Raw genomic sequence first — 14,319 nt, forward strand, 5'->3', positions numbered from 1 at the left:
GTTTTCTTTCCATCGCCTTTAATTTCGTGCCAATCTTCCTTTTTTTGTAAAGCTAATTTCATTATCATTTACTTTCTAATACTGTAACAAAAGACTACTTTCTAATACATTTTCGTTCTTGCCAATTTATTTTCGTCAATGTACTTTTCTTTTATTATTTTTCTTGTTCATATTTTTAATCAATGTTCTTCGTCGCCTTTTCTAGAAAAAAATTTTTCCCACTTTTTAACTTGTCAATTTTGGGTTTTACACATGTCAATTGCTCTGTGCCAAAAAATCAATTCTGATTTTTGTCGAATTAGTGGTTTGCAATTTTTAAAATTACAAAACCACCATAAAGATTGAGAATTGCGCAATTTCTAGCGGTATAATGTTAGTTTGATTGAGAATTTCTTCGCAATCAATTGAATCACCATAAGATATGTTCACTGATTTTTGTCAATAAGTTCCGATACCTTTCTAATTCTACCGTTATCTTCTGAGATTTTCTTAAAATTATAGGTATGATTTTTTGTCATTTTGAATTTTTAATATATACAATAATATTTCTTATAAAGATATCGGTATAATGTGTTTTTTTTTAAGTGATAGAGAATGTCTGTTGATTTTAAATTATGATGTATAAAAAGGTTGATATATTTCAAATGATTAGCAGAATGAATTTAAAGATAAAAATAAAAAAATGTATATGAAAGAAATTTAACGAAACATTAAGAAATGTGATTGTAATTCATTTAATAAAACTCTGATTTTAATTAAAAAATATTATCAATATTACATATGACATCGTGTCTAAATTTTGTCTCTTGAGAAAAGTGAAATTTTTTCATCGTCAATATATATTAGTATTGTTTCAAAGATCAGAGAAGTATTACCAAAATTACCTAAAAAATTGTTTGCAAAATAAACATATTTTGAAGGTGTTTGTGAATTAAAAGGGTTTTGAGAAAATAATTAACTTGTTTAATCAAATTAACTTTTTATATAGAACCATCTAATTAGTTTTTTTCTTCGGTGCAAAATACGTACTAAAACTAATCTAATTTAATTTAGTTTGAATTGACATAAATTGATTTTTTAAACCTATTTTTCGTTTTAAAATTCATCAAAGAATGACAATTTAATTTTATCAAAACATATTAAATACAAATGTTAACAAATTTTTTAAAACAGATTATTCACATTTACAAATTCCTAATATAAATACTATAATACAAATTCAAAAATCTAAATATAAGTCAAACTAATTTTTAATCTAATATATGTAATAAGAAAGAAAAATCTTAAATAACTATCTTAGATAAAACAATATTTTAAAAATATAAGATCTTCATTGTATTGATATTAGATTACTTTTCAAATTATGATTCGTGATGTAGTAACTTGACATGTTATTACTTATGATTAAGATACTATGCATTAAAAAATGTACAATTACCAACATTTCTAAGGTTATCATGTCACAATTATATAATAATCATGTAAATTATACCTATATAGGTTAGGAGATTAAACATCTAAAGAAAAAAAGTAAAACTCTTACAAGCTATACACATACTCTATACAAATATATATACAGCTACGTCAATACATGACTGTATACAAAATAAGCTCTATAGTATTATAGATAAGCTTAAGCACCAGTTGGCATATATAAATCCACCATGTCACATTAGAGTGACACTACCAAAATGGTCATCACTACATGACCCTCCATCAATTATACAAGTTAGCCTGCTACTCTTGACTTGCTCTAATACCAAGTATGATCATCCAATTCCAATCACAAGAAAAACACATGGTAAGTTTATTAATAGAAATCAACCATACATATGAAGCATCTTTAACAACATAAACAACAACATCAACTTCAACATGCAACTTTCAACTTAAAGACAATAACTTCCTACATTTCAACAACATTCAATACAAAAGCAATAACATAAAAAAAACTCACATAATGTGATCAACTTTTACATATTCAACATAACAACACACACACACACACACACATATATATATATATAATACCTATAATTTATCATTATGCATATCAACTTATGAAGATCTCCTACAATTAACTTAAAGACAATAACTCCCTACATTTCAACAACATTCAATACAAAAATAATAACATCAAAAAGTAACTCACATAATGTGATCAACTTTTACATATTCAACATAACAACACACACATATATATAATATCTATAATGTATCGTTATGCATATCAACTTATGAAGATCTCCTACAATTGATGTAAACAGTTTAAGTGACTAAATTTTACTAAACCACAACATGTGACATATCTCAACCAGGTCATCTAACAACTCAATTTGATTTCTCAAGTTTTGTCACTTAAATTAGGAAGTCTAATACTATTATCAGGGTAGAATAACTTGAGTATGAATTTACCACGATATTAACTTGTAACATTAAGCCATCAATGAGATTAACCCAATAACTACCCTCCAAGTACTACGTCTTTCCAATACACTTCGTACTTTACTCAGTTGGTCAATTATCAACGTATGCTTCAACCTAGCCCCCATATAGATCCCACATAAATCCTAAAGGAGACAAGATACAACTTATTGTTTAACAATCAATTGACTTACTGAAGGTTTTCTACACCTAGGCTCTTAGAGCACCACATCTCATATTTACACAATATAAGATATTGAGTTTTTGAAGTCATCACTTAGTTTTTATGTATCTTAACTAGACATGTATCTCAATCACATGCCTTACAACTCAACAACTTAATATCATACAACTTAATACAACTTCCATCATTTATCAACTTAATAGTCTATAAAAAATTTATTTCACAATACAATAATTTCACAACATTATGACATGTTAACATATATCAACTCCACAACACTAACAACAAAACAAGTTGTCACGCATTTCAACTTTAACAACTTAAAATATCATACAACTTTCCGCTTTAACATCTTAAATCAACATACAACTTAAACAACTTACAACATCAGAAAACTTAAATCATCATCGTACATCATTATAGATAAACATATAAACATAACTTTACAATTATTCAACTAGCAACAACAATGTAATAGGTAAAAGTATAAATATCTTGAATGTCCCAAAAATCGCCCAGCCAAATTAATATGGCCCAATGAATTTAACTTCAAAATGGTTTCGACCCTATTTTTGCCTAACCATAAAAATTTAGCCTGGCCAATTTGACTTGAAACATCATTCAAGTGAACTTGTCCAAATTTAGCTTGACCAAGGAAATTTGGCTCAACCATTTCACCCATCAAGTGAATCAATCCAAATTCCGCCTAGCCAAATAAATTCCATTAAGGTCTCAACCCAATTTTTCCTGGCCAAGAAAATATTGTCCCGGGAAATTGTGCTAAACCTACATACAAAATCAAATTTTTAGACCTCCTACCTCATCTACTCATCTACCACTTCAAAAATGGGAATCCAAACCATGGAAATGATTCTAAACAACTTAATTAACACAAATTCAACCTTAGATTCAACATGCAACATAATCACATCAAGAAATCATCAATTTGGGTTTTGGTTCATCAACCCCAAAACTCGAATTTCAACATCTACCTCCAAAACATCAAATTAAGCCACCAATGGACATATTAACAACAATTACAAAATACAACAACTTCAAAGAGTCAAACAATAAACTTCCCTTACCTCTTGGAGAACCAAATCAACAAGAGAGGAAGAGAAGAACCAACTTCGTATGACTTTCAATTTGGGTTTTTCTAAGCATTGCAAGCTTCAAAACACCCTCTCAACTATATTAATTAGCTACAAAGAAGAAGAAGGGGAAAGGTTTCTCAAAAAAAGAAGAAGAGATTATGAGTTTTAGAGAGTCTCTCACTATCTTCTTTCTAGAATTCTTAAAACTTGAATTTATGAGGTTCTTGTTTTAAGAAAAATTGTATATATCCTTCCTGAGCTAACCCAACTTGTCTCTGACTCAACTACTCTAGAGACCAACTTAACTTTTAAGATCCCTCTAACCTTAGAGCTCTAAAATAACATGATTGACAACACACAATAAATCATACAATACATATAATATAATTAAGCAACACAAAACCAACAGTGTTACACGTGACCAAATAGGTTTGTTTAATTTTTAATTTGTTGGATTTTTTAATCAATTCTTATATATTAAACATGAATCTCTATCATGTGCAAGAATAATTTTAGGAGTTTTTTATTTCCAGTGAGAGAGTTCTTAGGAATTTTTTTAACTTCGTATCTAATTCAATTTTTATTTATCACAATTATTTATAAATTAAATTTTAATATTTTTAAAATAAATTATAAATAAATAAAGATAATATTATAATACAATATAAATTATTTATCATAAATCTAAAATATAATTTACATATTTAAAAATATTTATTTATACAATTTTAAATATAATTTATATATTCAAGTATAATATTTTTTTATATATAATTTATTATAAATTTTAGTTACATATAATAAATATTTAACATGAACACATGTTAAAATAATAGTATATATAAATTTTTTATATTTTGAAGATGGGTGCTTAGAGTTATAGTTTTACTCTTTGAACAATTCGATAGAGTAAAACATTCAAACTTTAAATGCATTCTAAATTATTTTAGATAAACTTTTCAATAATTATATAAGAAAATAAAATAAATCAAGAATATTTAATGAATTGAAATTTTCTTATAAATTAAAATCAACTCATATATCTTTAACCATGAAAAAGTTATTTTGTGCAATTTAATATTAGTAAGATTTATCCCTTAAACAAAAAATAAAATAGTTGTTCTCCCTAAATTGTAATTGAATTGTCTTGTTGTGCTTATAGAACTTGAGAACACTTGAAGTACTACAGGGGAATCCATGAGAACTTGGTGGAAGTAATATGAAATTAATTATGTCAACATTTACTTTTAGTTCATTTTTCTTTTTACCATTTACACATTTCAATCAGTAATGATTGAATTGTTGAAATTCAACGTAAATTATGAGTTATTGGATCCCTCCTCATATATATAATGGATCCACTTATTCTAATAGTAAGTTTATTTAGACTTATTTCATTTAATAACTTATGTTCTACATTAAATTTTAACAGTCTAACTTTTAAATTAAAAGTTCTTTATATATAAATCAAGTTTGTAAATTTTTAAATAAAATTAAAACTATTTAATATTCAATTTTATTAATTTAAATCAACGTATAAATTTTTTTATGATTATTCATCAATTTGAATTAATGAAACAAAATATTATTAGTTTTCAAAAATTTTAAAAAATTGTAGACTCGATCTATATATTAGAAACTTTTAATTTAACGATTGGATTGTTAAAATTTGATGTAGAACATAAGTTAATGAGTGAAGTAATATGAATTATTGAGTGAAGTACTTCTAAGTTTACTTAAACTTAGTAAGTGGATCACTCCTCATAAAAGTAGTATACAAATATTTTATACATTAATTTGTATTATTGAAACGAAACATCAACTAATTTTTAAATTTTTTAAAACTTTACAAACTTAATCTATATATACATTAAAAACTTTTAATTTAACAGTTAAATCGTTAAAATTTAATGTAAAACATAAGTTATTGAATGCAGTAGACTTATTCTTAAAATAAATGAATCTCTCCCCACACACAAATATATACTAATACCTAGGTACAAATTATTTTAAAATGTAGAGATCATTACATATATATCATGAACAAAAGATATACTAATACCCAGGTACAAATTATTTTAAAATGTAGAAATCATTAAAATGGATTTTTTTCTCTCTAAAAAGGTTTTTTCATATGCACGACAATGTTTATTTTTTGGTGAGTTACGAAAAAAAAAAAACTTAAAACCTCTATCAACATACTTAGAAATTTAACTATTTACATGTAGACTTTGTTAGATGCATTATTATATACTATACAACTCTATTACATACAACTCTATTACAGTAATTTGGTTTTGGAATTAACTATTTGTTAAATATTAATAAAGTAGTATAGAATTTAAAAATGGAAACCATGTGTTGAACCGAGGAGAATCTCTTAAGCGTGTGATATTTGAATTGGTTTCAAAATTCATTTGTATGAAAACAATTACTCTATTCAATAACTAATATTTTATATTAAATTTTGATGATTCAATCATTGAATTTAAAGTTCTTAGTGTACTAAATCAAGTCTACAAATTTTTAAGAAATTTGAAAATTATTTAATACTTTCGTTTCATTAATTTAAATTAAAAGATAATTATAAAATTATTTTATATGTTGATTTTAAATTAACGAAATAAAGTATCAAATGGTTTTTAATTTTAAAAATTTGTAGACTTGATCTATGCATTAAGAACTTTAAATTTGACGGTTGGATCATTGAAATTTGATGTAGAACATAAGTTATTAAACGGAATAAGTCTATGTAGACTTATTCCTAGAATAAACGGATTCATCCTCATATATATATATATATATATATATATATATATATTATATATAGACATACACACACATATATATAAATAAATATCATATAGTTTTCAAATTTTTACAAACTTTGTATACTTGATCTATACATAAAAAAAAAACTTTTAATTTAACGATTAGATCGTTAAAATTTGATGTACAACATAAATAAATTTGATTTTCAAAAACTATTTTCTTTATTCACCCTTTCTTCCTCCACTAATTTTCCTTTGTGACTCTATCTGTCTCTAATCTCTATTCACCCTTTCCATGATTCTCACGCATATTTGATTACATTTATAAATGTGATTTATAGGCTCATTGTGAGAAATAAAATGAAGGCTTATTTTAAGGGATTGGGATTGGAGAAAAATATTTGTATCCTTAATATGACACCCATATATATAAAGGAAAAAGGGTTTTGCTAAGGACAAGTTACACTCATCAAATGTTCTAGGTCAGGATGACAACCAGGTTCTCTTAGAGTTGATATCACTAGCGGTTCTTCGACTGCTATCCTTGGACCGAAACAACACCCAACTGGTTTACAAACAACTGGTAAATCCACAAGATCTCAAACATCATTATGGGCCATAGAAGCTAACTCATTATGCATAGTATTTAACCTATTAGAAGCATGAGAACTAGATATAGCCTCTCTAAAAGTGGTAGGATCATCAATATCATTAAGATCAAATTCATGCTCTTGAAGATACACTAGATAATCATTAGGTATAGAAGACCTATGTACTCTTTGAGATCTCCTCAAAAGAACCTATTCAACAACATCATCATGTACCTATTCATCTACCAAAGGTGTTGTGACATCACATTATCTAGAACAACTTTATTTCCATCATGGACAACAGGAATCACATTATCTGCAAGAAATGAAATTGGAGGTACATGAACAAGAACACGGTCTTCTCTAAGAATGACTGGTCGTGATGTAATGCTCTCACTGTCCAAATCATCCTCAAAGAATACCACGCGATCAAATTCAATAACCTACATGGAGTGAGAAGGACAATAAAATCTACTACCATGAGAACCCACACAGTAACCAATGAAGAATTCATTGATAGTCTTAGGATTAAGCTTTTTAAGTTGAGGATTATAAGGTCTCACCCGTGCCTTACAACCCCACACATAGAAATGTCTTAAACTTGGCTTCTTCCTAAACATAAGCTTATAGGGAGTCTTTGGAACAGGCTTGCTAGGTACTTGATTAAGAATGTACATAACAGTCCTCAAGGCATTTCCCCAAAGGAAATTCGATAAAGAGGAATGGCTCAACATACATCTCACCATTTCTAAAAGTGTGCAATTTCTCCTTTCTGTAACTCCATTTTACTGAGGAGTACTGGGCATAGTATACCGAGCTTCAATCCCACATTCATCAAGAAATCTAGCTAAAGGTCTAGGATTTCTACCAGTATCATCATACCTGCCATAATACTCTCCACCTCTGTCAGACCTCACACATTTGATCTTCTTTCCTGTTTTCAATTCAACAGAAGCTTTGAAACGCTTAAAGGCATCCAAGGAACTTGATTTTTTCTGAAGGAGATCTATCCATCCAAATATGGAATAATCATATATGAAAGTGATAAAATACCTATATCCCCTCATGGCAACATGTGTAATAGGTCCACATATATTAGTATGGATAAGCTGCAACACATCATCACACCTATTTACACCTTTATTTCTGACTTTTGTAGTAAGCTTTCCCTTAATGCAATCAACACAAGTGGCAAAATTAGAAAAATTCAGGTTATGAAGAATACCTTCTTTAATTAACCTCTCAATCTTAGGTCTAGAACTATGCCCCAAACATCTATGCCACAACATAAAGGAATTTTCATCAACTCTATTATGCTTCTGCCCAACAATATATAGAATTAACAGACATGTCATTCAAATTCAACATGTAAAGCCCATCACATAAAACTCCTGAACCAATAGTAATGGAATTGAAAAAAAAAAAAAAAAAGTTTACCATTACATAATTCAAAAGTGTAGCCACATTTGTCTAAAGTTGAAGCTGAAATCAAATTACTTCTCATAGAAGGTACATAAACAACATCTTTTAATAACAAGACATGTTCAGAAGGTAAACATAAAGACACTACTCATATATCTTCAACATATGCTCTAGCTCCATCTCCCATGATAACCTTGGACTCAACATCACTTGGTTTTCTCAGGCTTGTGAACCCTTGTAAAGAATTCACAACATGAATAGTGGCACCTGAGTCTAACCACCAAAACTTTGGAGGAACATCAACCACATTAGATTCAAAACAAGCTAGGGCAAATAGGAGTATACCTTCCTTGTCAGTACTCTTCTTCTTAAGAAGATAACAACCATCTATCTTGTGCCCAAATTTCTTGCAATAGGCACAATTCCCCTTGAAGTGCTTCTTCTTAGGCTCCAAATGCATTGGTGTTTTCCCCTTGTTCACCTTTTCAAAATGAAACTTGCCTTTGAAACCATTCTTCATATGTTTAGTGCCAAAAGTAGAAGTAATAAACTGCACAGTATGAGACTTGGTCTTTTTAATTGATGCTTCCTCTTGGGAAGCAATGGCAATCATCTAATCAATTGATCACTCCTCCTTCTGAGTGTTATAAGAAGTCTTTAACACATCAAATTGAGGAGGAAGAGATTCCAAAAATTGCCAAATTAAATAACTCTCACCAAGCTCCACCTTTAGAGACTTAAGCTTGTTATAGTAGTGTACAAGCTTCATCATATGCTCAAGAACACCACTGACTCCATCACATTTGGTCTTCTCAAGAAGAGACAAATGCTGACCCTTTTAAGCTTTGTCAAAATTCTTAAATTTCTCACCAACTGACCTAAAAAAATCCTTAGCCTTATCATTTTTTGGAATGCTTTGTTGAATAGACTTCTCCATGGTGTATTTCATCACCACAGACACACCTTGTTTGACTGTTTCCATTTCTCACGAGAAGTTCTTTGGACAATAGTGGACTCAAGAGTAAGAGTTGGAGGCTCTTCCTCTCTCAAAGAAAGGTCCATATTAGTAATTGTCAAATATAAATTCAGAAATTCTTTCCAATCCTCAAAATTTGTCCCATTCAAAAGTTTTGACAGAAGTCAATTGCATAGGCAAAGAAGCTTATATCAAAACAACAAAGAAACATTTAATATATATAATTGTTATGCAATAAGAAAAATTAAATGTTTCTGAATACACAACCAAACATACCTATGATATAAAATTTCTTATTCATTATTATCCCGCCCAAGGATCCCGAACCATAATAAATAAGAAATACAAAATACAATACACAAGTCATGTCAGAAAAAAAATTACCGATAGGGTACTTAACAAATAATTAACATAAGATAAAATTAAAAACTGCATTGTATCATAACTCCAAAATACATTAACAACAAAATACCAATTGGACATAATTATTATTAATGTAATATAAAATTAATTAGAGAAATAATTAAATATATAAATATAATAGGTTGTAGATGATGTCTCTTTTTTTTTTTGACAATTTATTTATCTTATTTGTTAATATAGTTGTAATTGTAAAATATAAGATTATAATATGTATTTTTCTAATAAATTTTAATAATTTTTTTTTTTTAATTTAAGTGAACCGACATATATATCCTACCAATAATTGAATTAGATTAATTTTTTAAAACTCACTTAAAGATAAATTGGATTAAATTGATCACATATTATCAACTTGTAATAGATCGGATCAATAGCTCCACATGGAGACAACGAGTGTTAGTCCCATCCATACCTGACTTTTAATCTCATCTTACAAAGTTTTCACTAGTATATTAGAGTGTCTTGTTATTGTTCTATATTTTTATTATTATTTATTCCATACCCCTAATATTATACACATGTGGGATGCGAGGTCAACTTTTAATGACTAAAGTTGTCAAAATGGACCATGACCCGTGGGCCAACCCGGTCCACCTTGAAAATGGGTCAGGCCGGACCAAAATAAATGAAAATTTTATAGTAAGTGAGTATATCTAAACCCAATTCACTTTTACCTAACTCATCCAGGCTGAACCCGTGGTGGTCGGGCAGTCCATTAGCCCACTTTTTTTTTTGTAATAGAAATTTGATTATGATTTATAGTTAATTGTGAATGATGGGACATTTAAATTTTTTATTTTGAAACTTTTATTATGGTCTGTATTTAATTTTGTATGTTGAATTATGACTTATGACTATTAATGATGCTAATTTTATGATTATTATGTTAATTTGAAAATTTGAATTTTGTTGGTAATTTTTTTTAATTTTTTGATAGGTTGGTGAGTTGGCTTGTATAACTCACTAACCCGTGATAGACCGGTCGGACCAAGAAAATTTTGAAAAAATAAAAAATGAACTTGGTTAGATTGACCCGATTTTAAAGTGGGTAAGATAGGCTGGCCCACATGAGTCAGACTGACTTGTTTTGACAGTTGGAATAATGATACATACATGACTAATTTCTATTTCATTCTTCTTTTCTTATTCTAATTATTTAATATGTTAATGTACCAATAAAAAAAGTTATTAACCAGCTAAATATAGTCTAATTGACAGATAATTAAATTTTTTAATCATGTTAATAAAATCTCAATACTCTAAACATACATATGAAGAAGATTATAGGTTAGAATATACATTTGAGACAAACAAAAATAAAATATAAAATAAAAAAGTACTAATACGGACACATAATATACGCTTTATCAACAGTTATTATTTCTTTTAATCATTTTTTATCTATCACATTACACCGTTTTTTTTTTCTCTCTATGTCTACCGTAATTAGAGATTGATGTCCACTATCTTTGTCCATAAAAAAAAATCCTTTTAATTCATGAAATTCCACAAAATATTATTCTGATACCACAAAACACCATAGTCTAATAAAAGTGGAATTTTAATTTAGTACACAAGTGCTTTAAAAAACAGACTATTGGGTGGATTCAAGCCAATGAAAGTCAATAGCTCCCACAGAAAATGCTGGGGCCATATAAACTATAGTCAACTAGAGGATGAGACAACTTTGTATAAGGAAACAAATCATGGCAGGGCGTGAAATATGGGAACACGTAAGGATCAGATCTTTTACATTGTTTTTCAACTGGATCTCAATTTTTTTTATGATAAAATAAATAATTAAAAAAAAACTTATATACAAAATTTTCAGTGTTTAGATTAGAATTGCAGAAATCGCGCCCTGCAATTTGAGAAGCGTCTTCAAGAAATGAAGTCGGTTCTCAATTCTCCATATACAAAAAATTTAATTGCCAATAGACAATTATGTTCGTAAGAATTTGATATTAAAAATTATGTTAGAAAAACTAATTTAATATAAGGCTAAATGATATATATATATATATATATATATAGCAAACTATCATATGTCTTAGACAAATTGTTCTAGCAACACTTTTTGATAAAAAAAAAAAAAAAAAAACGAAAACGAAAACGAAATGGTTATTTAGTATCACATATTGTTAAAACATTGTGTAGTTACACAGAAAACAAAACATACTCACAAGAGTTTAATAAAGTAAAAAATGAACTAAAAACAAGATACAGTTTGAAAAACAAAACAAACCATAAAATGATCAACAAGATGCTTTGCAAAATTAATTTTATAATTTAATTTATTCAAAATATAATTTGATATCCAAAATTAACTTTACAAAAAATATCAAAAAAATTGAAAGTTATATATAATAAATTCACAATTTTAACTGTGATAATCTCCGTATATATAATTAAGTACTTACATTTTATGTGCTTATGTAGTAAAGAAGAAAAGAAAATCCCAAAACAATTGTTAAATGCAATCCTCAAAATTCTTTGTAAAAAAAAATCCTGTAATCAGCAATGATCAGTATCAACATCAGTAGAAGTTGAACCAATTCCCACCTGCAACCATGGTGAAGAACTGCCACCAATGTTCATGTCCTTTAGCTCACTTAGTTTCGCCAACTTGATCTTACTATCAGCTTCGTTTTCCACATTTTGCATTGAATTGTTGTTATTTTTGTCCTCATCATTGTCCACATCAACATTGTTATTAGGATGGTGTAGACTTTGACACTGGCTATTATTATCATCTTTGACAACATCCTTTGTTGCAACCCAAGGTTGTAAGTAAATTTCCGTAGACACATTCCTTCTTGCAAGGTCATTAGTTGGTGCAGGAAGGTTGAGGTCTAACTTGAGATCAAGAGGCTCAGAAGTGGTATCAAATTTTGGTATTTGATCCATGTGGTCTTGATGAAATTGTTGAAACCTTGTTAATGTAGAGGTGTCGGGTGCATTTGATGTGATCCAATGACACCTTTTGTGTCCCCCCAATGCTTGTCCTGAAGAGAAGCTCCTGTGACAAATGGAGCATTCATGAACTTTGGATTTTCTCTTAGATGAAGAGGCCAATGTAGGGTTGGAGCCATGGTCAAATTGGAGGGTTGAGTATGATTTTGTAGGGAAGAACTCTTCATGTGTGATGACGTCATCCTCTGTGAGATTGTCATCAAGGTTGTCTAGTCTTGCAGCAAAACACCCTTTAACCTTTTTGTGGCTTGCCCTATGGCCACCCAATGCTTGGTGGGAATTGAAAACTTTCTTGCATGCTTTGCATTCAAACAAACCCTTGGCAACTCCTTTGGCCTTGTTATCAACAAAGTTGTTGTTTTGATTATTATTATTGTTATTAACTTTGTATGACAATGGTGCAATGAAGTTCATGGGATTTCTTCGTTGTTCTTCCTCTTTGCTTGCGGATGCACAAGATTCTTCAGGCTCAGCCACTAGGGGATCTACAATGGCATTGGATAACATCATTAAACAATTTGCTAGGTCTTCTTCTTCGCTTGATGGACAATTGTAATTGAAGCTACCAACCTTAGTTCTCAATGACCTTTTTCTTTTGGACCAACCACATCCTCTACGACCACCGCCGATGCCACCATCGTCGGCATCGGATCCGGGAGACGAGACTAAGGACTCAGCATCTTCAGAGGTGCATTTTCCATGTTCAAGGAAAGATTTCCATGACAAGAACTCTTTGCCACAATTTTCACATACCCTACAACTCTTTAGTCTATTGGGGTTTGTTCTAAGGGCATACATGCGTTTGTTGCTTGGTGGCACATTGCCACCCAACCTATCTTCCCAATCACTTGCTTGGTCATCATCATCCATGTGACCACTTTCATCTCCTATGCCATGAGCCCTCATGTGTCCTCCCAAAGCTCTTCCACAACCAAATCCTTTCTTGCAAATTTTACAAAAGTGTTTGAAGTTTGATTGTTGATCCAATATCAAAGCCATAAAATTCCAATAGTGGCCGGGATGAATGGCAAAAAAAAAAAAGAAAAAAAAAAAGAAGGGGAGGGAGAGGAGAGGATAGACAATAGATGGGAGGAGAAAATGAGTTAATTAAAAATGAAACAAAAAACAAGGGTGGAGTTTGTTCTTGTAGTGATAGTTGTTACGGGGTTGTACGGTGAAAATTAAGGGCAGTAGCCCTAGTTTTTAGTTGGAGTATTTGTGGATGAGAGAGAGAAATGCATGATGAGTTCTTTTACAGCAAGAGAGTGTGGTGACAAGTGGAATAAGGAGAGAGGGTGAGACTTTTTCTACGACTTTGTGGTAGTGGCGCCGCCTGCCAAAGGTATCAAAGGAGGTCCGTGTAGTGTGTGAGAGAGAAACAGTGTGTGCTATTGTCTCTCAATTATTTTTGTTATGTCTATGTAAATTAATAATTAAGTGAGTGGAAGGAAGAAAGTGCTTC

General features: G+C 29.6%; 1 protein-coding gene across 1 annotated transcript; it reads right to left on the reverse strand.

Moving 5' to 3' along the window:
* Nucleotides 1-12,207: 12,207 nt before the first annotated feature.
* On the reverse strand, nucleotides 12,208-14,067 carry LOC109793279 (zinc finger protein ZAT9). The gene has a single exon (XM_020352741.3). The coding sequence runs from the start codon at nucleotides 13,854-13,856 to the stop codon at nucleotides 12,399-12,401; it is 1,458 nt and encodes a 485-aa protein (XP_020208330.1). The 5' UTR covers nucleotides 13,857-14,067; the 3' UTR covers nucleotides 12,208-12,398.
* Between the last annotated feature and the right edge of the window lie 252 nt (nucleotides 14,068-14,319).

Source organism: Cajanus cajan, chromosome 3 (assembly GCF_000230855.2).
Source record: "Cajanus cajan strain Asha chromosome 3, NIPB_CcT2T_4, whole genome shotgun sequence".
Lineage (NCBI taxonomy): Eukaryota > Viridiplantae > Streptophyta > Magnoliopsida > Fabales > Fabaceae > Cajanus > Cajanus cajan.

Coding starts and splice junctions, on each gene's coding strand:
- LOC109793279 (XM_020352741.3), bottom strand. CDS start 13,856: ATGGCTTTGATATTGGATCAACAATCAAACTTCAAACACTTTTGTAAA.